Consider the following 27450-nt stretch of genomic DNA (forward strand, 5'->3'; position numbering starts at 1 on the left):
CACAGGCAGTTAAAGAATTGTATACATATTATATGATGCAAACACTAAGTCTTTTAGCATCTAACTCAGTCTTGAGGAATCAAAATGGGCTCTTACATTAGCTGTAGTTTAAGTTGAGAGCTGAAGATTGAGTTGAAATTAGCCAGGTAAGGGGATGGGGTATGAGGTGTGGGTAGGTTTTAGGCACAAGGAACAGCCTGTGCATGTTTAGGAGACTCTAGGTTGTTCATTATCTCTAGATCATACAGTGTAAGGTGGTGGAGTGGTGAAGAGATTGTCTAGAGAGGAAATATGTTCAGATCAAGATGGACCTTTGAGCCAAGAATGTCATCCTTTGAGTAACGAGGGGCTACTGAAAGAGTTTAACCACAGGAGTGAGGGGCATGATCGGATTTGCATTTTCAGGAGATTGAATGGTGTTGGGGTAGAGAATTGCTATAGCATGGTAGGGGGAGAGGGCAGTGAAGAGATGGAGGCAGGTTAGAAGGCTAGGAGGCAGGTTAGAAGTGGCCTGAGCTAGTGACAGTAGGGAGAGAGAGAAGATGAATTAAGGAGGTGTAATCCACATGCTTTGAATTATGTCTTTATTAATTTTCATTACGGTTATCACAATTCAAATCACCTTTCAGCAGAGCTGAGTCATAATCAGTTCATATCATCAGTAAGCACCCCTTTGCTTCTCTCACTATTCAGGTCCATTCATTCTTCTGATCTGATATTATCTCTCAAGTCCTCCAGGCTTCCCAAAGCCTCCTACTTTGCCCTTTGGAACTCGAAGTCTGTCATCTTCTTTGAATGTTCTCTTTCCTCCTTGCTATAGTTGAAACCTGGATGTTCTTTGATGGCTTTATTTTCCTGGTGGCTTCTTACTTCAAAAGCTTCCAGCTCTCTTTGAAGCATAAACCATCAGAGTATACAACCTGTTGGTTCCTCCTTGTTGGTGGTCTCAACTGTAGGTCTTCTAGTCCCTCCCACTGATTCACTGAAGGCATTGGAACTTGAGTTACTTTCTTCTTTTCCACCACAATTTCTGCTATCGTTCTGTATCCACCTACCAGGGGTTCTTAGCTTGTGGTCCATGGACCACCAAGGGGTCTTGGTGGAATTCATGGTGTCCTTGAAGAAAAAATTAAATCTTTATTTTCTTTAATCTGTAAATGAAATTTAGTATTTCTTTCAGTTATGCATATAGGAAAAAAACACCTATCAGCATGCCAGAAAAACCCACAGTAGTATTTGGCCTGTGACTTTATCACCAACAGAAATCAGATATTTTCAAAGCACAGTAGTTACTGAAGATATTTCAAAATATGGTTTACATTTGACAATATGTTGAAATTAGACTTGTCATTACCTTTGTTATTTAATGCAATAGTGAAGAACATTTATTGATATATTAAAATTTATTAATATTTTTATAACCTCATTTTACTTTAGTTCATATATACTTTAGGCATTTAAAAGTATTCTATGAGGAGCTCTGTAATTATCTATTGCTATATAACATTTCTCAAAACTCGGCAGCTTCAAACAATAATAAACACTTGATATTTCAGTTTCTTGCATCAAAAATTTGGAAACAGCTTATAGGATGGTTCTGTTTTGAGGTCTTTCATGAGATTATAATCATCTGCAGCCTTGATGGGGCTGGAGTATCTATTTCCAAAGTGGCTCACTCATGACTGGCAAGTGGGTGCTAATTGGTGTGGGGAGGCCTCGGTTCTTCCCTGTGCAGGCATCTCCAAACACTGCTCCATGGCATGACAGCTGGCTTTAGAACACATAATGCATGTTGTAACTTATTTTCAAGCAATTGAAGAAATTTTAAGAGCATAAATTTTTTTTTCATTTAATAATATTAAAATACTATGTGAAACCTACGTGTGGACAAAATATTATAAGTAGATAATCAAGTATTTTTTGGTAGGGAGGGAACAGTAAGTTTTCATCTTTTCAAAGAAGCCTCTGGCTAAAGAACTTCTTATAAATTTCAGTAAAATACAAATTAAGAGCTGAAGAAGCCCATATGTAACATTGAGGAATATCGAAGTCAGAATGCAGTTGATTGGATGGTAGGAATTGTTCCTGGGTGGTAAGTCTATGGCCGAAAACTGTCCTTGGCTTATCATACCTGAAAGATTGAATGGTTGGTTTTTCTCTCCACAGTGATACATCTTTGTACCAGTGATGTCACTAGTGCTTAAACATAAAGACCATAGAACAGGCAGACATACTGCTTAGCAGTTAACATGTTCTATAATTTTCATATCAGCATCACAAGTTCCCTGTTGTACTGCCATTCCAAAGCCCCTCTTAAGGTACTTTTCTCCACTCTAGAATTAATCGTTCATTCCTGTTGCTAGTTCACTTGGCTTATTTTCTTGGGGGCATTTACAATATTCTACCTTAAATTATGATCCTTTATTGTATATTTTTCTCTCAAATGGTAAGCATCTATAGGGATGGTAACTATGTTTTATATATTTTATCATCTAGTAATTGCTCATTCATTCATACCTTCAACAAGTATTAATTGACTGACTGCTAACTATCAGGTACTGTTCTATAGGCTGCATACACAACTTGACTATAATCGTTATCTGTTGGTATGTAACGAGTTGCCCCAAAACTTAGTGACTTAAAATAGCAAACATTTATCATTTCATACCACTTCTGTGTGTCAGGAATTTAGTAGTTGCTTAGTTGGGTGGTTCTGGGTTGGGGTCTGCCTTGAGTTTGCAGTAAAAATGTTGGCTGGAGCTACGGTCATGTGAAGGCTTGACCAGGACTTTCAAGATGGCTCACTCACATGGCCGTTGGCAAGAAACCTGTTTATCTTTTAGCGGAAGCCCTCAGTTCTTTGTCATGTTCTTTGCCTCCCTTAGGAGTTCTTGAGTGTTCTCATGATCTGGCAGCTGGCATACTCCCAAGAAGGAGCAAAACAAAAGCTGTAAAGTCTTTTATGATCTAGTCTTGAAAATTGCACTCCATAATTTCGACAATATCTATTGGTTACATAAATCAGGATCACTGGGGCCATCTTAGAGACGGGCTGCCACAGTGATTAAAACAGTTGATGGTTTGTCTAGCATGGCACTTACGTTTTAGTTGGAAAGAGACAGAGTTAACAATTACAAAATAAATGAGATAATTACAGATTTTCGTAAGTCATGTGAAAGGACATAGGAAGAGAATGTACTGTGTGCTGTGACGGATAAGAGGTGGGTACATGTGCTACTTTAGATAAAGTGGTCAGAGAAGGCATTTCAGCCTTTTAAATCCAAAGATGAGAGTGAATAGTACTTTTATTTCCTGTTAACACTTCTCTGTGATGGGTACTATCATGGAAGGTTTAAGTAGCTTAGTTGTGGTAACACAATAAGCAAGTGGCTGGACAGGATTGTGAAGTCAGACTCCAGAACCTTGCTTGTTTTTAATCACAAAGTTCCCAGATTAGTAATAAAGTTAACTAAAGAGCCAAGCTATGTTAGCTGTTAGGTTTTTGCCCCCTTTTAAGCATAGTGTAAGATTGCCTGAAAATAGAGAATTTCAAGCAGTAGATTTTATTCCGTATTTCAAGTATGTATTTGGATAGAATTGATTCTATAATGAGAAGGAATTTTTGTTTGCTTAATAATTCTCCTGGATTTCGTGAAAATTTCTACTCCCTTCTGGGTTCTAATGAAGTATGTTTATGATCATATGTAGTTTTTCATACTTGTGAAATTGTAAGATGACTAATTATATTTTCTTTTTATTTTAAATTAAAAAATCACTTGCCTTTTGGTGTTTAAAATGTTGTAATACTGAAAACCTTAAACACCAAGTTTTCACTTTTGCAGTGATATACTATAGCTAAAAATTCAGATAGTTTTTTTTGAACCTTTTTTGTTTAATTAATTTTATTTAAACTGTCATTACTGATTATCAGTGTGATTACTCAGTATGAGATAATACTCAGTAGGGTGCTCATTTAGCTTCCCCGAAGATAAGTGATATTAATTTATAAAACTTAGTATACCCCAGACACAGTCAAAGCCATATTAATGAAGTGTGGTATACCATCTCCAAATGGCATTATAACAGAATCTCCTCAGTCTTGCATATGTTTAACTAATTCTTCAACAAAGGCAAATTGTTTGTATACTTCACCTCTCTGGGTTGTGTTTCTTGCTCAATTTTAAGAGGAGAATTTCGTATAAAATTATGAAAATTTTACATGAAGTAGAAAGTGCACAAATTGTAATACACACACATAAACAACCCCCAGCCAAATTGCCAAATACAAGATAACCAACTTATGGTCAATATTAGGGGGATTCCGGTCATATTTTTATGTAAAAAGTATTTTTAAAGTTTGCTCAAGTGTTCTATTGTACCTTGGTTTAAGCAAATTGTGTGTTGCAATTTCATCACAGATAGATTAGGAGTGATTTTTCCATGTGTGAATGGAATCATAGTAACCTCTCTTTTAAAAAATGAAACTTCTTTTAAAACATGTAAAATGATTTGATAGTAAACCTCACCTTGCGCCTAGCTTTGTTATAGGGCCCAGATTTTGTAGAATCTACCTGGAGTGCTCAATAGGGCACGGAAATGCTTTTACTTTTAGCCTGAGGTATTCATTAGATCCGAGTTGCTATTCCAGTATAGGAGGAAGGATTGTGCTTATTTTTCTTTTATGGTTCTTTCCTTATTTTTTCTTTTATTCTTTCTTGTCTGGGAAAAGAAAGCATTATATTGAAAATATGAAATACTGATTGATCCTTTTGTATCTCATATTACTATTTTGACCATTGTGGATTTAGAAGCTAGAAGAGGGGAATGCTAATTTTTCCTATCTTGCCTTCATCCGTCTATACTAGTGGTAATGTACAAATTTATTTTTCAATTTGGGTAAAATTTATCTTTTCCCCAGAGTTTTAGGTGCTGAGCATATGGGGTAGGTGTGATAATTATATTTTATTATTAATGTTATTACTTTTACAAATTATGTTATTGATACAAGTACCGTTTTACTAGTTTTACTCCTGAAAACATTAAGGGCTGATTTTTTTCCTTTGTCCTATTTTTGAGCTCAATACTATGAAATTGTTAGGTACAAAAGTGTTTTGGAGCTTGTTCTTTTATTTTTTAGACATGCAGTTTCCTCACTTTAAGGATTAAACAAATGTATTCAACCTGATGCTGCATTTCAAGCTGTTAGCCTGGTGCTTGACATATAGAAAAGGCTCAGTAAATATTAGTAAAAATATTGTTAATTTTTATGACTTTAGAGATTCTTTTTAAAAAAAGTTTTGGTTTTTGGCGAAAATTAAGATTTTATGTCTTCTATCACTGTTAGAACCATTAGGTTATGCATTTACAAATTAGCTTGTGAAGTGCTTAAGCTTATTATTCCCATTTATTGACATGTTTACATTTATAATATTGATGTTGCATTAATGAAGTTTTGCTTAATTTCACTTCATTATAAGTTTGGCATATTAATTAAGTTACACTGGGTTTTTTTTGGGTGTGTGTGTATGTAAAAAACCAGAATAGTTTCTGTGCTTAGGAATTGATATCTGTACAGAAATGATGGCAATGAAGTAGTGACTTGGGAGATAGGTAACCAGTCCCATTTCCTAAAAACAGTTTCTTTGGTTTCTCTCATTTTTTTTTTTTTAAACAAACATCAGTAATGAGGGTACAAATGTACATAGGGATAGTAACTTCTGGACATATATTCATGTGGAGACAGTTTTATGTTTCTGAGTTATTCCAGAGTAGGAAACGCTTATGGTGGTGAGTTAGATGCCACTCTTTTTTGCTATTACATTTCACATACCTCCTACATTTTCTGTATAGCTATATAATTACCTATTTATGTGCTTGTCTCCTCCACTTGATAATTATTTAAGGTAAGTCTTATAGCTCATTTATCTTTGTATCACCAACATCTAATAGACAACTGTTGATTACTCTTCATTTCTTTTTGTAGATCTGGGATTTCATCCCAGAACAAGTTAAGAAAAAGTTATATATGTATCACTTCCCTACAGCCTGAAAAAATTCTTTTATACTTTTTGTAGTACAGGTCTGCTGGAGACAGATTATCTCAGTTTTTGTCTGAAAGTGTGTTTCTTTTGCTTCTACTTATGAAAGATAGTTTCACCGTATACAGAATCCCAGGATAACAGTACAGCTGATCCTGGAACAACATTGATTTGAACTGCCCAGGTCCCCTTAACACACAGGTTTTTTTCAAAGAAATATATTGGAGATTTTTGTAGATTTGCAATAATTTGAAAAAACTTGCAGACAAACTGATTAGAAATCTCGAAAAAAGAAAAAGTTACATATGTCTTGAGTATATTTAAACAATAGTCTGTTTTTTCAATACCATAAAACATTTACAAATCTATTATAAAAAAGTTAAAATTAATCAAAACTTACTGACTTTAGTTCACACAAACATGAACTAAAGATGGTGCCATTTGCAGTCAAGAGAAATGTGAACAAATGTAAAGATGCAGTATTAAACTATAACTTTATAAAATTAACTGTACCGCACACTATATTACTGTATTAATGTTATAGTCACCTCTGGTTGCTATTCCGGTGAGCTCAAGTGTGTTGAGTACCTACTTAAAATGTCATGTGACACTAATCATCTCCACTTGAGCAGTTAATCTCTCCAGTAAATTGCGTATTTCAGTAAAAACTGATATCTTGCAGTTCTTGAGTATTTTTCATCGTGTTTAGTGCAATACCATAAACCCTGAGTAACACCATGGGACCCATACAAAGTGCCACTAGTGATGCTTGAAGTGCTCCCAAGAATCAGAGAAAACTCATGACATTACAAGAAAAAGGTGAATTGCTTGATACATGAATTGTATAGATTGAGGTTTGTAGCTGCGTTGGTCACCATTTCAGCAGAAAATTCATCTTGTTATATGATGTAAACTTACAGTATTGATAAATATAGTACAGTATTGTAAATGTATTTTCTCTTATGATTTTAATAAGATTTTCTTTTCTCTAACTTATTGTAAGAATACAGTAAATATGTTTAACATACAACAATGTATTAATTGACTGTTTATGTTACTGGTAAGGTTTCCAATTAACAGGAGGCTATAAGTAGTTAAGTTTCTGGGAGTCAAAATTTATATGTGGACTTTGACTGCCCTAATCCCTGTGTTGTTCAAGAGTCAACCCTACCTTTCTTTCAACACTTTAAAGATGCCATTCCATTGTCTTTTGCCACCATTGTTTCTGGTGAGAAATTAGCTGTCATATCATTTTTTTCTCGTATATATAATGTATTTTTGTTTCTCTTGCTGTACTTTTATGGTTTGCTGTTTATTTTTAACTTTCGGCAGTTTGACCATGAAGTGCTTAGGGATAGGTAGGGGTGTGTGTGTGTGTGTGTGTCTTTTGTATTCTTTTTGGGTTTTGCTGAGCTTCTTGGATCTGTGAATTGAGTTATAGATATTTAATCAATTTTGGAAAATTCTTAGTCATTATTTTCTGAAATATTTCTTCTGTACCATTTCCACTCTCTCTTCTGCTTCTGGACCCCAGTTACACTTGTGTTACAACATTTGATGTTGTATCACAGATCGTACTCATTTTTTTTCTATCTCATTATTTTGTTTGTGTTTGAGTTTGGAACTTTCTATCGATCTGGGTTTAGGTTCACTGATTCTTCCTCAGCTATGTCCAGGTTACTGTTAAGCTCATCTAAGAAAATCTTCATTTCTGATCTATTCTTTATTTCTAATTCATCCGTTTTTCTTTTCTTAATAGTTTCTGTGACTTTGCTGCTGAAATTATTCATTTTATGTGTAATGTCCACTCTTCATTATATCCTTTCAGGAAAAAAAATGCCCATTTTAGGGTTAATGTAGAGTTCTCTTTCTGTTTTCAGTTCTACTTCTGGCTGTTTCTTCAGGAAATCTCTTTGACCAAGTACCCTGCCCCAGCCTTTAGATGGCATTATGACTTGCTCTTTCAAAGTCCAGAATGTGTCATGGGGATTTCTCTCCAGTCTTTTGCTTAGTCTATGGCCTTTGGAGGGCAGCTGTTTGCATATGCCTCACGGAGTATTCATACAGCTTTCCTGTTCTGCTCCGAGCCATTGGCTCACTACCCCATTCAGTTGGTGAAGACTAGGGAAAGAGTTGGTAGGTGGGTGTAGACTTGACAAATGGCTGGGGCTTCATGTGGGGCTCCTTGAAATTCTAATGCCAGCACCCATGCAGCTATCAATATTTCCTTAAATATTTGGCTGGCTTTTCTTTACCCTTGTTTAACTTATTCTTCTTCCTCAACTGTTTGTCAGGGATAAGAGCAGCTTGTCATTTTCTGGTATTTGATTCTTGTAGGTTTCTTTGGGTCTTCAGTTTTCTGCTGGGTTGATGACAACAGCAAGTATAACTTTATACGTTTTCTGGTTTGTTTTGGTGGTTAGAATGAGAGCAGTGGTGTTTTATGACAACTTTCTAAATCCTACAGGAAGCTGTATTCTTAGTACTGTAATGTTTAAGTGATGTTAGGTAGACCATGGGTGAGTGCAGTACATAGTATTTTTCCTAGACATTGTCTTCATAGTAAATTTAGAAACCTATTTTGAAAGATAATACTTATCTTTACGTCTCATTATTTGAAGAAATCCTATTTCTTTAGTGAATTGAATAAACAATACTGTGACTTAATTGTCCTTTTAAATTGAAACTTTGAGGTATCAGACGTCATGGAATCACTGTGTTTGAGTATACTTCTATTCTTGATGCCTGGTTCAGCTTAAGGCTTTGCATTTTTGATGGTTGAAACACTGTATTAGTCATGAGTCTGGGTATGAGTCTGGGTTCTTTGTGAGCAATAGAACTTGTGAAATTCAAACAATTTTGAATAAATGAATAATTAGCTTTGTAAACTAATATCTATGCTTTTTTGAATGTCAGCAAGCTATTTGATTATCTAGTTGTAGAAGAAATCTCATTGAAACAAAATCTAGCTTTATTTCTTAAGGCCTTAACCATTTTGCCCTGTAGATATTCAAGAAGTTCACATACAGACCAGCCTGAACAAAGATAAATAGTTTATCAGGCCAATAAGCTATGAAGATATAAGTAGAATTCAATTCCTAAAAATTCCTAAATCATGTTCCCCACCCACCCCACTCCAAGAGACAGTATGCATTATGGAAAGGGCAATAGGCAAAGGGGCCAGGAGGGGGTGGGAGATTGGACACTGAGTACTAGTTTGGGACCAACACTAAATTATCTAAGTAATCTTTCTAAACTGCTTAATTTGCTAATATATAAAGCAAAGGTCACCTGTCATTAGAATCTCAAATCTATGTATGGTTTTAAGATTAGAAGGAATCTTTCAATGTTGTCTGAGCTCTCTTCAATCTTTAGATAGAATGGTTACTGAAAAATTTTCACCACTCTTTATTATTAATTTTAAATATTCCAATGCTGAATGCCTCTTGATGAAATCACAATGATAACACGATTGGCCCTCTTTGTTTTTCTCATTTTTGAGATGAGATAAATGTTGGGAAAGGAAATACTTACACGTGTGTCATTCTGTCTTTCTTTGTAGCTGGACAAATTTGCCAGCATAAGAATTCCAGGGAGCAAGAAAGAGAGACCTCCACTTCCCAACCTGAAGACTACATTTGCAAGCAGTGATTGCTCAGCAGCACGTTTAGAGATGATGGAGAACTTTCCAAAGCCACTGTCAGAGAATGAACTCTTAGAACTTTTTGAAAAAATGATGGTAAGAATTTTGATTCTTTAGGAAATGTTTGAGGAAAAAACCTTAGCTTTTGCTCATGTTAATGGAACTCTAAGCATTTTTGGTAGCCATATTCCATAGGCTAATTTTTGATGTCACTTAAGATAGCACTTTAGCCACAAAGAGTTTTTGGATTACAAAAATATGAAATCTGAAGAAAAACAACATACCAGGTTTTGGTTTCGTAAAGAGTATGTGAAAACAAATACTCCAAAATATCGAACGGTATATTTTTGTCTTGAGTAGATATCTAAGCCCCTTTTTGGAACCAGGGACTGATTTTTATGGAAGACAATTTTTCCATGAGCGTTTGGGGGGTGGTGGAGATGATTTTGGAATGAAACTCTTCCACCTCACGTCATCAGGCATTAGTTAGATGCTCATAAGAGCATGCACAGTTCACCATGGAGTTTGTGCTCCTATGAGAATCTAATGCCACTGCTGATCTGACAGGAGGCAGAGCTCAGCTGGTAAAGCTGGCTGGCCTGCTGCTCATCTCCTGCTGTGTGGCCCAGTTCCTAAAGGGGTTGGGGACCCCTGATCTAAGTGGTCTGAGTCCAGTCCATGTTAAAATGACAGTCACTGTGCTCTACTGTTTGCATTGTTATGGGCTGGATCTTAGACCTAACTTGTTTTATTCTTTTCTTAGTTTTTAGGATAAACAGGTTCTTTTTGCAACACTTAGATCTGTGGAGGCTTGAACTCACCTTTTAAGTCTTTTTCTGGGTGCCTAACTTTTTCTGGTTAGCCTTTGCCTCTGTTAATGAGGCTTATATGAAGGTAACTCTCTTCAGTACTGTCTTTGAGGACTCAAGATCGTAAAGTGCCCTTTTCTCCCATCCATGCACTATATATCGAACTACTCACCTAAATTATCCATCCATGAGATTCCAGGATGACACTTTTATGGTTCACTTGTGGCTACTAGGTTAAAAAATTTCATCATAATTGAGGGTGCCATCTGAGTAAGTGGACTAAGTAGCCCATTGATATTAAACATTTATGGAGGCCACATTTTATTTCCACAAGTTAAAAGTACAACTACCTAGAAAGTACTGAATATATTTTATGTTAGTTTTCTGTTACTCTTAGCTGGGAGGGGGCGAATACTATAAATTTTAATATTATTTAGAGGTCAGATGAATATCAGCATTTTTGAAATATTTACAGAATACTTTTAAAATAACTGGGCCAGATCACTTTTTTATCCTTAAGCCGGTCTACCTATTGGCTTTAGATTTTGGGGATCAAACCCTCACTGGAGTAACTCAGCAGAAATAAAATGAAACTGTTGCCTTCTCAGGGCTGTCAAATTTGCTAAGGGATGAGACAGTTACAACTAAGCCCTTTTTTAAAAAATAAGGAACAGATTCTTTCTTTCCCTTACTGATTCCTTGAGTATATTACAATACTCTGTGGGGAAAACCTGCTATTGATTCCGAAGCTGAAAGGCTTTTGAAGGGTGTTGTTGCCTTCTTTAAATGTGGATTAGGATATTTTTCAAACTTCTCAGGGTACCATATTTTTGACAAATTTAGAGCTATTTCTATGTCTGTGGAGAATGCTAGATTTAAACTGGCCTGATTTTTGGCTTGTACATATCTGTTACATTTTTATTAATAAGAATTCTCTTGAGAAAGCAACATTGAATAATCAGCCATAGTAACCTTTTGGCATTTGTACCTACAGAGGCTTTATACTATTTAAAGTTTGCATCTAGGTTCTTTGCTTTGGCATTGTGCAATTTTTAAAATGATTGTTCTTATTTATCATTATCAAAGGTATTTAGTAATTTTTACATGAAGTAACAACTTTGTTTTGAAGAACACCTCTTTTCCCTCCTCAAGACAGTCCTTTGAAAGACTGTGCTGACTTGATTACTTAATGAATGTGAAGTACAGTGTAATAACTTCAACATTCGTACTCATTTCACTTGGGAAATTGATTTACTTGGTTTCTGGGTAATAGTCTAGTTTCCATGTGCATTCTTAAAAGTGGTGTTGAATTTTTAGTTATACTTAGAGGTTTTTCCCCTGTTTGTCTTTTGGTGAAAGCTGAAATTCTAGCTGAAAGCCCATATTGGTTTCTGTGTGACTATTAGATATGTGAAATGGTTGTTTTCATCACTACATTTACAACTTACGTTTCTGAAGTCAATTTCAGTGATTACTCCTGAACTCTTAGATACCTGTAAGCAGTTTTTTTTTGAACAAGGTGAACATGATAGATGTAAGTTGGAAGTGGCTAGTTTATTCCAGCCGTTGCACCTTTAAATCAGCCCTCTGAGCTTATTTTTCTTCTGATCCTGGTTAAAAGTCCCAGGTAGGTTCCAGAGATTTCCTGTTGGTTTCAGATAATACAAACCCTAGCTTAATATAAATTAATTTTCACCCAAAGAAAGCTGCTCCTTTTCCCCGGTTCAAGCTTATTCCATTTCTAGTCTCCAGTAGGGGCAATTGTTGGGGATGCGGTTGGCCTCTTCTCTTTCTCCATCTTGCTTTTCCATTCTTCCCTATTCTCTGGACTGAATCTGTCTCTTCCAAGACTAGATTCGGGTCAGGGGAGGGAAGGAATGAGCACTTGCTGGCTTAAGGTATCTATTGGTTTCCTAGAGTGTTGTATTAGTTTCCTATTGCTGCTGTAACAAATTACCACGGACTTTGTGATTTAAAGCAACACACATTTATTATAGTTCTGTAAGTGAGAAATCCTGGTTGGCTTGACTGATCTGTGGCAGTCACACACCGTGTGAAAGAAGTGTGTGTCACTGTGACACACACTTCACTTTTCCTAATTTTCCTCCTCTCTGGCCAGTTTTTTCCAGTTTACTCTCCATATCCTTCTATGTGTTCTTTTACTTCCTCTCAGTGTTGCCTCTGCCTCTCAGTCTTATCTTTATACACTTCAGTTTTCTGCGTACTCCTTTTGGGGGACTGGAGCTCTTTCATGTTGTAGAATATCTTTTATATTGTGACACCTTGGTATGTCTTCTACAGAAGAGCAGTTATAATCCAGCTCTCTAAAAGATGCTGAACCTCAACACATCAGAAAGTGAACTCATCGTATTTCTTAAATACACACACACCTCCCCCCAACACACACACACCCACTCACCAAAATTTCTGCTTCACTCTTAATTTCCTATCTCAGAAGTCCACACTGAAGTCATACTTGGGAGTCATAGTTGATCTCATTAAGGCATCAGTCACATCCATTTACTTCTCTATCCTCATTAGCTCTGAATTTTATTTCCCTCCTGCTTTAGTTCAAGCTTTCATGACCTTTTATCTAGGATATTGCAGTGTTCTCTGCCATTTATCTCCCTCCATGCCTCTGTTAGAGACTTCTTACACTTCATTTTTTTATTTTTATTTTTTTTTCGAGACGGAGTCTTGCTGTGTCACCCAGGCTGGAGTGCAGTGGCATGCCCTTGGCTTATTGCAACTTCCATCTCCCAGGTTCAAGCAATCCCTGCTTCAGCTTCCCGAGTAGCGGGGACTACAGGCACATACCACCATGCCAGCTAATTTTTATATTTTTGGTAGAGATGGGGTTTCACGATGTTGGCCAGGCTGGTCTCGAACTCCTGACCTCAAGTGATCCACCCGCCTCAGCCTCCCAAAGTGCTGGGATTACAGATGTGAGCCACTGCACCTGGCCTTATACATACTTTAAATCTTAGTGTATACATTAGTCTTTAATTATCTTCGCATGTGCTCTCTGAGTTAAGGATTCCTTAAACCTGCCTCTCAGAACTGCTTGAGTATGAGTCTATTGTGAAATTCATTCTTTTTTTTTTACTTTTCACTTTTTAGATATCTGTCTTCCCATTAGATTATATCCATGCAGTATCATCCATTGGTTTATCATTCCAAACAAATGTCTGTTAAGTGCAGCTTCCTAGCTTAAGATTTCTAGGATACTATATTTCTCTTCACCTTAGACACTATACTTAGATGGAGATTAGCTTTAATTGCTAGTCAGCTCAATAACACAAAAACATTAAAATAATGAATGGAAGATAGCTTTTCTCATGCATTCATACCTTTTCTTATTTTCACTATTGGTTGAGAGAATGAAAGCTAAGCAAGAAAGCTCATCTATCAGGATGCTATCATTAACAGGCATTAAATGAGTGCCAGTGATATCAGTATCATTCTGACAAAAATTATTTAGATTCTGGACTTCCTGTCTAGAATTGTTGTAAGTGTAGAAAAAATGACCTGATAAAATTGCACGAAGTACTTAAGTATGAATAGTGATGTTCTATTCTTTTATTGGGAAGATGTTTATCTGGCTTTTTTGTAATGTAGGAGAAAGCACATTTATAAAATGCCATCGTCATCTCTTAAGCATATGTTTGAAGTGTGTCCTGGTAGTAAGAACTTAGATGACCTACTATCTAATACGTATATTGGCTTTTCAGCATGGGAAACCTGGTTTAGGTAATACCAAAGGCATTAATATTTGACTTTGAAACAATTTTCCGTGTATAACATAGAGTGGAATCTAATTTTGTCCTGCAGTGTTTTTTTTAATTATACAGTATTTCAGGCATACAAAAAGTATAGAACATAATATAAAAAATACCACCATGGATATAAGTAAACTCCCTTGTGTAATTCTCTAATTCCCGCTTTTATCTTCTTTTTTTCCCTGAGGTGAACAGTACCCTGAATCCAATAGTTTTGCTCCCATACATTAAAGAAAGTTTCCTTTTTTTTTTTCTCTGTATAAGAATACAGTTGTACGGAACAAAACCTTTTTTCTTCTGAGATATTTGATGGTAAATTGCTGATTCAATGCCCCATAATCCTCTAATACTTCAGTGTATATTTTCTACAAGTAAGGACTTCCTTCTATATAACCACAATATAGCCACCAAAATCAGAAAGTTAACACTGATCAATTTCTACCTCAGACACTATTAAAGTTTTACCAATAGTACCAATATGCTCTTTATAGCAAAAGAATCTAGTTCAGAATCATATGTTGCATTTAGTTATGTTTTTAAAATCTTCTTCAGTCTGGAATAGTTCCTATATTTCCTTGTATTTTATGAATTTGAAAGTTTTGAAGATGGCAGGCTGGTTAATTTGTAGAACATCCCTGTTTGCATTAGTATTAGACTTTTTAAGTTTTGCAAGTAAACAAATGTAAACAGGATATCTCATACTAAAGGATTTATATTTTTCTGATTATAAATGTGTCCGAACATCTTTTCACATGTTTATTGGCCCTTTGCTTTACTCTTCTGTGAATTTTCGGTTTATATTTTTGCCCATTTTGTTGTTTGAGATTTCCATCTTGTTCATATTGATTTGTAGAATTTCCCATATAGCCAGAATAATACTCATGTGTTCAGTTTATATGTGTTGCGAGTATCTTGTCCTAGTCCGAGTCTTGTCTTTTTACTTTTGTTAGGGGGAAAGGGGAGCTGAAGTATAAAAATGTAAAATTGTGGTCAGATTTATCAAACTTTTTATGGTTTGTCCTTTTTGTATATTATTGAAGAAATCTATCCTGACATCATAAACCTATTCTCATATTTTCATTTAAAATTATTAGAAATATATATCTCTATGCCTGATGTGAGCTGTGGATCCAATTTTTTTCCACATAGTTTTTCCAGCAGCATTTATTTGAATAGTTCATTCTTTTTTATGATTTGTAATATCTCTAATGTTATAGATCAAGTTTTTGCACATGTGGGTTTGTTTCTGAGGTTTGATTTTTGCCCATCAGTTGGTTTGTCTAGTTCTGCATTTATGTCTGTTGTCTTAGTCACCACAACTGTATAATAAACCTTAATATCTAAGAGCCGTTTTTCCAGAGGAGAAAAGAAGAGCGCAAGTGAACCAATAAAAATCAGATGTGACCATGTTCTTTTGATATTTTCAGTATAGAGGTGGGGAGGGTTCATCTTGCTAAGCTTATTCCATATTGCCACTCTTAGGGTACATACTAATGACAATTTTCTTTATTCTCTTTAATTCTTGGTGTTAAAGATTTACGCATAGCTATTACTTTGGTCAAATAAATGAATGCCTATTGTGTTGAGTGTGCAAGGAATATCTTAAGGGTCAACCAGGAGTCTGAATGAAAAGAAAAACCAATAAAGACCCCTTTGTGTTAATTCTCTTAAGTGTTTATTGACTGCTACAGATTCCTATCAGCAGCTTGTTTCAAGTATTAGTATTCTTTACAAATCTACTTTCCTATATCGTGAACATTTTCTATTTCTTACAAACTAAAAAAGTATATTAAGGCTTGACTAGATAAAATGAGAGAGGTTCTGTGGGAATGCTTTGTTCTGATTTATTACTTGTCACTCTTTTCCCTCTCCATTGGGTAGAAATTGAAAAATTCAGGGAAAGGTGGTTTAAAAGCAATGCAAATAATAATCCAAGTATGAAGAGGAAGAGGGAGAGAAGTATAGTAGTTCAAGGCAATTATCAAGTTGAGTCATGGGTTGTGTTTGTCAGGGGGATAATGTCAATGTTTAGTTGTTTCTTCTAGATCCAGATAAATGAGAAAATAAATGATTTAGGTGTATTGGATTTTGCCTGGTGGGATTTTGTAGCACCAATAAAATGGTTAGAGGGAGGAATTTTAAAGGGGTAAATGTTATGGTAATATTTCAGCATGCTGTTTTGCCAATTAGGAGCTGTGCAGGCAATTATTTGTGTATACCTGTGAAGGCCTTTTCTCAGTCATATTTTCTTCTGTAGAAAAGTTGGCCTTAAGAAAAAAGTTGTATCTTAAGTCAAATGACCATTTTATCCTTTATGTAAATTTGTGAAGAAATTGTCATTTACTTAGAAAAGTTGAAAAACAAATATATGAATGAAAATCCTTTTTCATCACTGGCAGTTTTTTTTTTTTTTTTTTTTGAGATGGAGTCTCCCTCTGTCGCCCAGGCTGGATGCAGTATAGTGGCGCGATCTCAGCTCAGTGCAAGCTCCGCCTCCTGGGTTCACGCCATTCTCCTGCCCCAGCCTCCCGAGTAGCTGGGACTACAGGCGCCCACCACCACTCCTGGCTATTTTTTTTGTATTTTTAGCAGAGATGGGGTTTCACTGTGTTAGCCAGGATGGTCTCCATCTCCTGACCTCGTGAACCACCTGCCTTGGCCTCCCAAAGTGCTGGGATTACTGGCCTGACCACCGCGCCCGGCCAATCACTGGCGGTGTTCTTGTCTGCAGGATTACACAGCAGTTGTTTGTGATTGTAGGTGCTTATGCATACACTTGAACAATTCTGGCAAGGTTACATTCCAGAATAAATCAGAGTTGTGCAGCTTTCTGAATATTCAGCTCACTTCTTGTCTGTTCTGCTAAAATTTACAGTATATGAAAGAAAAGTGATATTTAAATTTCTTTTTTTCTTGTGTGTGTGTGTGTGTGTGTGTGTGTGTGTGTGTTCCTTGATACTGCATTAGGATAAACTGAAATTTGTTTTTCAATTAAGATGGTTTACACTCTTCTCATATTCTCCAGTTAGAATATTTGGCCAAAAAATAGTGTTTATGAGTTCATTATCAATCTCTGGGTAAATGTCATTCTTTGGCTGCTGTTCTATTAATGAGCTAGCCATCTGACTTTCTTTTAATTTTAATGGGAATTGAGTAATCCAGTGTTTACTGGATAGTACAGTGGAAATTCAACCCCACTATTGGTAAAACCAAAAAATATAACTTTTAAATAATCACATTTATGTTAAAAACGATTATTTAAATGTTTATATAAGGACATAGTAAAGCTGATAGGCAAAAGATTTTATAGCTGTTTTAAGCTATTTTATAGCTTCAATGTTATTTATAGACATCTTGAATATAGAAAAGTAGTAATAAAGTTAATTCTAAGTTCCAGGTTCTTGGTAGTATTTATCTTTTAGTTTTCTAATTATGTCTAAACCAGTAAAATTTATTAAATTGCAGAACTGGATAAGATTCATTTAGTCTGCCCTATTCAACAGTGTATAATGACCTTGAATGAGGTCATGAAATCTTCTGTTTTTTTATTTGGCACTAAGCCATTCATGGTAGTAAAAACCTTAGTGTAATGAAAAGCTTGACCATTTGATATTGTGTGATGTCAAAGATGAATTCAAATGTAGTTAAGAACAAAACTACATTTTTAGCAGAACTCTGGATAAAATTGTGCTTATATGATGTTGAGCTCTGTCGCACGAGAGGGAATTAGGGGATCATTTTGGACCTCTTAAGATGCTTAACCAATTTGTGGCTTTAATAACATAATGCTAGCAAAACAGAGACTGCTACCAAGAATAATTATGTTGGCTTTAACCCCTAAAACAAAACATAATGTTATTGAAATTAGATGATTGCTGTTGACTTAATAGGAATAAATGTTTGGTTTTGCTATTGCAGTGCTTCTAATTTTTATCTTCCAATATTATGCTTATTGGTTCATTGTAATACTGTATTTCCCGTATCCATTTTGTAATGCTAGTCATGCTCTGCCTGTCTGTAGTGTTTTTCCTTTTTGGTTGAATATCCTTCCACCTGACCATCTTCAGCAACTTGGTGCTTGTATATATTCACTTAATTCTGCAAATAGTCAATCATTTTAAATTTAATCTGACTCTCTGTGGTGTTAACTGTCCCACTCAACTTGATGTATGTAAATTTAATGAGCATGCTGTCTTGTAAAATCCACAGCCATGAATGAAAATATTGAGTCTAACGTGTGTAATTCAGCTGGAAAAATGTCCACTCTCTCATTGCTGTTCTCTGCTTGATTGTGCCTTAGTGTTCCAACGAGTTGCATGTGTGTGCACAGGTACTAAATTACATATTTCCCCCCCACCTCAGTTTTGCCAATAAAATGTGAAAAATATTTATTTGGTACTATTTTTAAAAAATCAGTCTAGTAGGGAGTTAGGGTCCCTGAAAACAGTAGCAAACTGGCAATTTGCTGGTGTGTGGGAACTTCTGGCCCCATGCAACTTGTAGGAAGACTCTTTGGGAATATCTTAAAAGTTGCTCAGTTGACCTGGTTTCCAGGTCAGGGCTGCTGCTGACTAATTTGGTGTCCTTGCGCAAGTTACAGAATAGGTGTATGCTTTCATTCTGGATGGACACAGCACCACACAAGGTCACAAGTTTGGAAGTTTGGAACAGATGATTAAGTGAGTCTGGAAGGGACCTTGACCCCATTCATTCCTCAACCAGGTACTACTTGGCAGGGGTCAGTCGTTATATTGACTCGGTTCTAGGTCACTGAGGTTTAGTGTGGTTCTGCTAGTGTTCCCTGAAAAAGTGATGGATTTTAGCTTGGCCATTTTTGTGTCAGTGCCACGACCTGAAGATTTCTACCTCCAGAGTTGGAACTCATTCCTGTAACTGTTATCTGAAGATTCTTGAGAACCTTCTTAGGAACAGCAATTGCTCAGTGTTCTAGTCTGGGGCTGTATGATCTCCAGCTTCAGTTCCATCTCCCAGAAGCTTACCTGCATCTCATATGTTTGTCCTAAAATACAATGAGCAAATTCTATTTGAGAACTTTTCTGATGTCTTCTTTATTTAGCAAATATTTAAAAAGTGACCATTGTGTTCCATGCACGGTGAAAGAGGCAGCAAGTATAGAAATATTTCTATTAAATGTTATTGGTGAGGGAGAAAAGAGTTACATATAAAGAGCCAGAGTTGAGGGAAGTTTTTTAAATTTTAATCCATTAAAGATTAACTTGCTTATATATTGATACTCAACCAACTGAGAGAATTTAGTGAAATAAAATAGAAGAGGATAATAGATGTGTAATGCCCTTTCTTGAGGTGGGAGGAAAGGGGATCTCGAGCATAAATGAACAGGAATGTCTTTGGATAAATGCATTGATTGGGTAGGGAAAGATAGTAGTGTGCAAATAAAATGGTAAAACAGCAGGAAATGGAATTATAGCTTTCTTTTCATATAGGGAATTGAAATTTATTTACTGAGAGTGATAGGCTGAAGTAGTGGTTTCATAGTTCCTGAAAATAGCTAAGGTTTGAAATAAGTACCGTATGAAATGTGAAAAGAGAAGAGACTAGTAGGATTTGCCATAAATGTTGTAAGAATTGATAAATCAACAGTGGCCTGCATTGGAAGAAAATGGAAGGGTCAAGAAACTGGAGGTTTTTATTGGGGCCAAGAAAAAGGTGGTTTGGGAGTGGGAGAAGTGGCAAGATGGAAGATTGAGGTCAGAGATAAGGATTATGGAGATTCTGATGATGACTTTGGTGGAGAAGTTTTAGATAACGAAAAGGTCCAGGTGTGGTCATTAGGACTGTAGCTGAGAACAGTGGAAGTGAAGGTTGCATTGGCGAGGAAGCCAAGGACACTCTAGGGCAGGGGTGCCCAATCTTTTGGCTTCCCTGGGCCACATTGGAAGAAGACTTGTCTTGGACCACAACTAAAATACACTAACAATTTTGATAGCTGACGAGCTAAAAAAAAAAAAAAAATTCGCAAAAATATCTCATGGTGGTTTAAGAAAGTGTTTGAATTTATGTTGGGCCACATTCAGAACCGTCCTGGGTGCAAGCTGGACGAGCTTGCTTTAGGGCCATTGTGGGTGATAGCAAGGTGTGGAGTGTCAGAGGAATCAACCCAAGTTGATGGCAGTGGAAGTATTCAGTCAGATGTTACTAGCCCCAAGGAAATCGGACTTTAGATGATAACATAGATAAATAATATGGAAATAAGAATGAGGGAGATAAGATAGAACAGAGTTTAAATCTAAGTTAAAGAACCATGGTCAACTTACAGAATTTTCCTAAACCTCAGCTCTCTCCTCAATAAAGAGTACATACCTCAAGTTACTGAGGATTAATTAAGTAATGCTTATAAATGTTTAGCACAGTGCCTGGCTCAAGAATTTGACTGTAGTTTAAGATTACAGGAGTACTAGAGGTCTTTGTAAAATGGTTCTGGGAGAATGGGTGAGAAGGTCAGTGCATAGAGCAGGTTTGGAATGAAAATAGGAGGAAATGTAAACAGTTGGAGAAGTTTGTGTTTTGAATGGAATTCTGTTACCTATGTCTGACCTACTTAACCCTTCCTCTCAGGACCCTTGGATTTGTCTTGATTGCGGTTACCTTAGTCTCCTTTCCTCCCTCAATTCAGTGTGTATTTGCTATAGCCAAATATTCTACAAACCTCTTCTTTTTATTTAGGGGATATAAAAAAATCTTTTTTTTTTTTTTTAATAATGATGTTCTGTTTTTCTTTTTTTATCTCAAGTTATTTATAAAAAGTTCTATTAAAATATTTCAATTTAGTCTTTTAAAATAACTCTTTATTTTGAAATAATTTTAGACTTATAGAAGAATTGCAAAAATAGTATAGAGAATTCTTGTGTACCTTTCACCGAACTACCTCTAATGTTTACATCTTATATAACATTAGTACAATTATTAAAACTAAGAATTGAATACTGAGACAATATTGCTAACTAAACTACAGACTTGCTTCAGATTTTGCCAGTTTTCCCACCCATGTCCTTTTTTTATTCTTCCAGGATCTAATCCAGGATTCCATCTTGCATTTATTTGTCATGTCTCCTCCAGTCAATGACAGTTCCTTATCTTTTATGACCTTGATACTTTTGAAGAGTTATGGTTAGTTATTTTGTAGGGTGCTCTCAATTTGGGTTTGCCTGACTTTTTTTTCCTTGTGATTAGATTGAGATATATTTTGGGATAAATACCACAGAGGTGATCACCCTTCTCATTATATCATAGCTAGAGGTTCGAAATATCAGTATGTCCTATTATTTGTGGTGTTAGCCTGGACAACTTTGTTAAGGTGGCATCTGCCAGCTTCTTCCCTTCTAAAGTTAGTATTTTCCCTCTATAATTAAGGAGAAAAAGGATATCTGCACAGTCTTAAAGTATCTCCTCAATTTATTTTGCTTTTTAGGTTATAATCTAATACTATCATTTTATTGTTAAAATTGTTCTAGTTTTGGCCACTTAACAGCTCTTGCAGTTTGGCTCATGTCCTTTTGGCTGGCCTTCTTTCTTTTCCTTTTCCTTCCTTCCTTCCTTCCTTCCTTCCTTCCTTCCTTCCTTCCTTCCTTCCTTCCTTCCTTCCCTTACTTTCTGGTACCACATTAATTTGGTCTTTTTAATTCTAGTCTTTTTGGATGACATAGCTGTGTTCCCACGTATTGAATGAAAAAAAAATTTTCCGAGTATTCTACTTCTGAAATCTGTTCCTAGTGCTAGTGAGATAAGCACAGTGATTCTGTTTAGGTATAGATTTTAATTAGAAAGTAATTGGCCAAAGGGAAACTATTTTTTTGATGTTGCAACTCTGTTTTGAGTGGTCCCCAACATATAGCGGTTCGATTTAACAATTTTTCGACTTTACAGTGGTGAAAGCAACTTGCATTCGGTAGAGACTGTACTTTGAATTTTGAATTTTGATCTTTTTCCTGGACTAGCTATATGCAGTTTGACACTCTCTTGTGATGTGGGGCAGCAACTGAGAACTGCAGCTCACCTGTCAGCCATGCAATCATTAGGCTGAACGACTGACTGTACTGTGTCCCCAGCATTTTTTGGATATTGTGCCTTGTGTGTTCACATCCCACCATGTCTACAAAATGTGCATCTGTGCATTCAAAATGTTATTATAAAATAGCATTTGTGTTAGATTATTTTGTCCAACTGTAGGCCAATGTAAGTGTTCTGAGCATGTTTAAGGGAGGCTAGGCTGAGCTGTGACATGCAGTTGGTTAGGTGTATTAACTGCATTTCTGCATTTCAATTTTTAATGGCTTTTTTGGGACATAACCCCATTGTAAGTTGAGCATCTGTATATTAAGGAGTACAATGAATGAGATAATTCATAATGTATATTACTAACATATTAATAGAACTTTAACATAAAAAACAATAATATGCTCTTCAGAGAGATTAAAATTTTGAATAGGTGACTTGGCAAATGATGTTTTTGAATGAGATATATTCAGCCCAATAGCCAGTTGATAAGATTTTTCCATTTAAAGGGTAGAGATTTATTTCATCTATCCATGGAAATTTTAACCTCATTCAGATTACTCACTGAGCCTTATGTATTTATGTTTTCTTTGTATTTCTTTTTACCTATAATAGATATTTAATGAGATACATACATATATCAGCATGCTGATATATTGAGGTAAACGGCCATTTTAGAACTGTTTTACAATCTGTGTCTGCATTGTCATTTTGTACCTATGCAGTGTGGTAGCACAGTAAAACAGCATGTTTTACTGACCTGTGTTCGAATGGAAGGAGGAGTTAATACACAATAGTTTATATTGCCTTTTTTTTTAAGGTCAGCTATATGTGTTTCTGTATTTATTCTGTTCAATTTGAAAGAAGTCTTATTTTAATATCAAGTAAATTATTTTCAGATGGTATAGTGGGTACTGTTAGTACCCCCTCCCAGCTCCTTTTTACCAGGCTGGTGCACCCATGCCCCAGGTGATGAGTGTTGGCTTCTAATGGCTTATAGATGCCCCTTTCTCCAGAGATTTGCCCTCATCAGAACTAGGATTCTGCAGCTGATGACTAACTTGAGGTTGTTGAGGCTGGTTTCTGCTACCAGGCTGTCCTGACTGTGGTGCATCTCAGGGTGAAGTGAGAATCCACCAGAGGCCACCTTTAGTATGTCTTTTTTCCTCTTCTGTCTTACCTCCTTTACTTTCTTATCCTGAGAGCAGCCCCACCTGCACCTGAATCCCTGTTTCAGGCTCTGCTTTTAAGGGAACCTGACCTTAGATAATGGAGATACAACATGATAATTTTGAGGAAATATAAACTAAGAAACATAAAAAATGATGACTTGCTCACTTCTCCCCCACTGACCTTCACCTAGATAGCCTTGGGAGATGCTTAACCCTCCTGGAATTGCAACATAAAATATGGATATGCGTTTTTTAGGAAAAAAAGCTCCTAATAAATTTTCTAAGGACTTCGTGACCCCCAGAAGTTAAGTGCCACTGCCTCATGGAGTTTTCTTCTTTCAGCCTTGTTTTCCATAAATAGAAATTCAAAATATATTCTAATAATACCATACCCTTCATGCTATCATGCATATTTTCTCTCTACTGCCCCCTTATTTCTCTCTCTCTCTTTTTTTTTTTCTTTTTTAAAGGGCAGAGCTGTTCTTACTCTTTCAAATGCCATTTCCTCCTGGACATATGGAGAATGACCTGTTAGATGAAGTTACATGCCTAGTGGATATCCCACAAAAGTTTAGGGTGTTATGTAATTGATTCCAAACTTTTATAGTATTGTCTTAGTCCATTTTTATGTTGCCATAAAGGAATACCTGAGGCTGAGTAATTTAAAAAAGAGGTTTATTTGGCTGTCAGTTCTGCAAGCTGTACAAGAAGCATGGGACCAACATCTGCTTTTGGCGAGGGCCTCAGGGAGCTTCCACTCATGATGAAAGGCAAGAAAGAGCTGGTGTGTGCAGAGATCACATGGTGAGAGAGGAGGCAAGAGAGAAGGTGGTGGGAAGGTTCCAAACTCTTATAAACAGCCTACTCTCATGGGAATTAATAGGGCAAGAACTCAATCGCCCCCACCCCAGGAAGGTCATTAATCTATTCATGAGGGAGCTGCACCCATGACCCAGACACCTCCCACTAGGCCCTACTTCCAACATTGGGGATCAAATTTAAATAGAGATTTACATGGGACAGCATCCAAATTAGAGCAAGTATTATTTGTTTCTTTTTTGTTTTTTATACTAGGACTGTCATCATACTTTTGTCAGGAAGGCGAGTGCCATATTTAGGCAAAAGAGGTGGATAAACCAGAGGAAGCAGCTAGGAGAACTTTGGGTTTCTCCCTTAATTCCAGATGTATCACTGTACTAGTCAGAGTTCTCCAGAGAAACAGAACCAATAGGATGTCTGCCTGTCTATATGAGAGGGGATTTATTAGGAGAACTGGCTCACATGATTATAAAGGGCAAGAAGTCCTACAGTATGCTATCTGCAAGCTGGAGAACCAGGAAAGTCAGCAGCATGGCTCAGTTAAGGTCCCAAGTTTTCAAAACCAGGGAAGTTGTTGGTGTAACTCAGTTGGAGGCTGAGGTGGCTTTAAGGCCTGAGAACTCCAGGGAGAGTGCCACTGGTGGAAGTCCCAGGGCCCAAAGGTTGAAGAACCTGGAGTTCTGATGTCCAAGGGCAGAAGAAGTTTGTCTCAGCTCCAGAAGAGAGAGGGAGACTTAGCCTTTCTTCTGCCTTTTTGTTCTATCCAGGCTTTCAGCTGATTAGATGGTGCCTGCCCACACTGAGGGCGGATCTTCCTTACTGACTTAGAGTCCACTGATTCAAGTGCCAATCTCTTCTGAAAGACATACCTAGAGGTAATGCTTTACCAGCTATGCGGGTATACTTTAAGCCAGAAGACTAACCTAAAATTAACCATCACACCTAAAATTAACCAACCCCCAAAAATAACCATCACAACCACTTTTGTGTATGAACTGGTGTTATCATGAAATTGTCTTTCCAAAAAGAAAGCAGAGGCCTTTTAAAAAAATTCTACTACTCACCTTGAAATTTTATTTTAATTTCAGCCATAACTAAAGGGCTTTCTGTTTTTTGGTATTCTGTATATATTAAGTATTTTAATTTACTAAAGAGACTGGGTAATATTTGGCCATTAGCCTGAAAATAAAAATAAAGTGAATAATTTAAAACAGAATTTTCCAGTGCTCTCAGATTCCCCCAAGTTTTATAACAATTATCCCCTAACTGTCTCATTACTTTCTTCCAGTGAAATTCTTTGTGGATAATGTTACCTATGTTCATAAATTAAGAAAATCAATATGTCTTACTCTACTATATAATAAAATGTATTTCAATTTAAACAATTGGCCATGACTACTCAAGAAGGTATAGTAAATTCACACTCTTGAATCTCTGCTTCATACCTCTGTGAGTACAGCAGTGGCATTGTAGATTGGTAGATTGATATAGTTGTGCTATTTTGGGGATTCAAATACCACAGACAGTATTTCCCTGGGATACCTACATTTCAGAAATGAAGCACAACTGTTGGTAAAGCTTAAAAAAAGCAGAGTGTAACTATAATTTACAGAATAGCTTGATTCTTGGAAAATTCAGTGAAGTAAAACTATGCAATACAAAGTATTTAATATGCAATAATTTTACATTTTACATCTATTTCTGGAATAGGAGACCGGCAGAACGTGTTTTCTAGTTACAACCCTGCTGATCAAAACAGAAACTGGTCCAGACAGACTAAAATATTAAAAAAAAAAAAAAATAAGTGGCAAATGGGACAAAAGCAATCCCTAGCTGCCCTCATTAATTAGCATAAGACACTCTTACTAGCACCATGACAATTTACAAATGCCATGGCAATGGCCCAGAAGTTACCACCCCTTTCCTAGAAAATTCTAAATAACCCACCCCTTAATTTACATTGACCCATACCCTAATTTGCATATAGCTAAGTGAGTTTAAGTGAGTATAATTATAATTGCCAAGAGCCCATACCTTGCTGACTCTGGGCACACTGCCTATGAGTTAGCCCTGCTCTGCAAGGAGCAGCACCATTCAATAAAAGATTGCTGTGTAACACCACCATCTTGCCTTTGAATTCTTTCTATGATGAAGCCATGAGCCCCACTGGGCTAAGCCCCAAATTTGGGGCTCACCTGTCCTGCAACGGTTCCATTGAATTAGAGTCTAGGCTTAGTTAAGGATGATTCTTTCTCTCTCTCTTTTTTAGGTGTGTGAATCTCTCTGTGGGGCACAAGGTAGTTTTTACTGTACAGGTCAAACTGTGATACTAACCCTGTAAATGCTGGTAGCATCACCTCAATTATTGTGACAACTAACATGCCTCCATAAGTTTCCAAAATTTTGAAAATGCTTCCTTTGTCATATTAAGGCCTATTGAGCCTTCTCTCACTAGCTTAGAGAAAAAACGAAACAAAACAAACACATTCACATAACAGGGTGTTTGTGTTTCTAACTAGAACAGCAAAAGTGACATTGCCAGTTACTACCTTTTATCGTGGTGTCAAATGGAACAACTTCTAAGATCTTAAATATTTCTATCAAGGTAAAATGAAGGGAATTTTGACTTTTAAGTGCTCGAAGGGTTTGGTAGCCAAGAATTGAGTCAGCTAAAGACATAAACTACAGCGTTTGATGAATGTAGCACCCTTATAAAATCTGTAAGAAATTTAACTTGCTAGGCTCCATAGGTGATCCAAAGTCCTGAATTTTATGGATCCATTCTGAGTAGATACGAAGTTTATATACATTCAGATATTTTACAATGCACATCACAAATGACTCAGGGCTAAGTTCACGAGGAAATTCATTTGAACTGCCCATCTCCTTTAGCCATTTCTGTCTTACCTCAGGCGCCCTTTCCTTTGCCAGAATAGCCTCTTACTTCAGCAGGTTAATTAAAAGCAATTCATGTATTTATGTGGATATATACCTGACTTGAATTTTTAGTCAAAATTAAGCTTGTAGCAAGATCTTGGTTACTTAAACCCTTATTTTGGTTGGTGCTGTTGAGAAATGTTCGATTTTAGGTGGTAGCTGTTTTTATAAGTACAACTTTTATGTAATTTAGAACGTTCAATAAATTAATTAGTTAAC

The 27450-nt window shown here is 36.3% G+C and overlaps 1 protein-coding gene across 6 annotated transcripts in view; it reads left to right on the plus strand.

The window, feature by feature from the left end:
- Positions 1-27450, plus strand: part of DIAPH3 (diaphanous related formin 3) — a 507090-nt gene that overhangs the window by 43134 nt on the left and 436506 nt on the right. For 5 of the 6 annotated variants that reach the window (XM_055244170.2, XM_055244171.2, XM_063618797.1 and 2 more), the window contains one exon: positions 9601-9777. The exons of the other annotated variant lie outside the window; for it this stretch is intronic. In XM_055244170.2, coding sequence (XP_055100145.2) covers positions 9601-9777 — 177 coding nt within the window. The remainder of the gene's footprint in view (positions 1-9600; positions 9778-27450) is intronic. 6 annotated transcript variants of the gene reach the window in all.

This window comes from Symphalangus syndactylus, chromosome 15, assembly GCF_028878055.3.
Source record: "Symphalangus syndactylus isolate Jambi chromosome 15, NHGRI_mSymSyn1-v2.1_pri, whole genome shotgun sequence".
Taxonomy (NCBI): Eukaryota; Metazoa; Chordata; class Mammalia; order Primates; family Hylobatidae; genus Symphalangus; species Symphalangus syndactylus.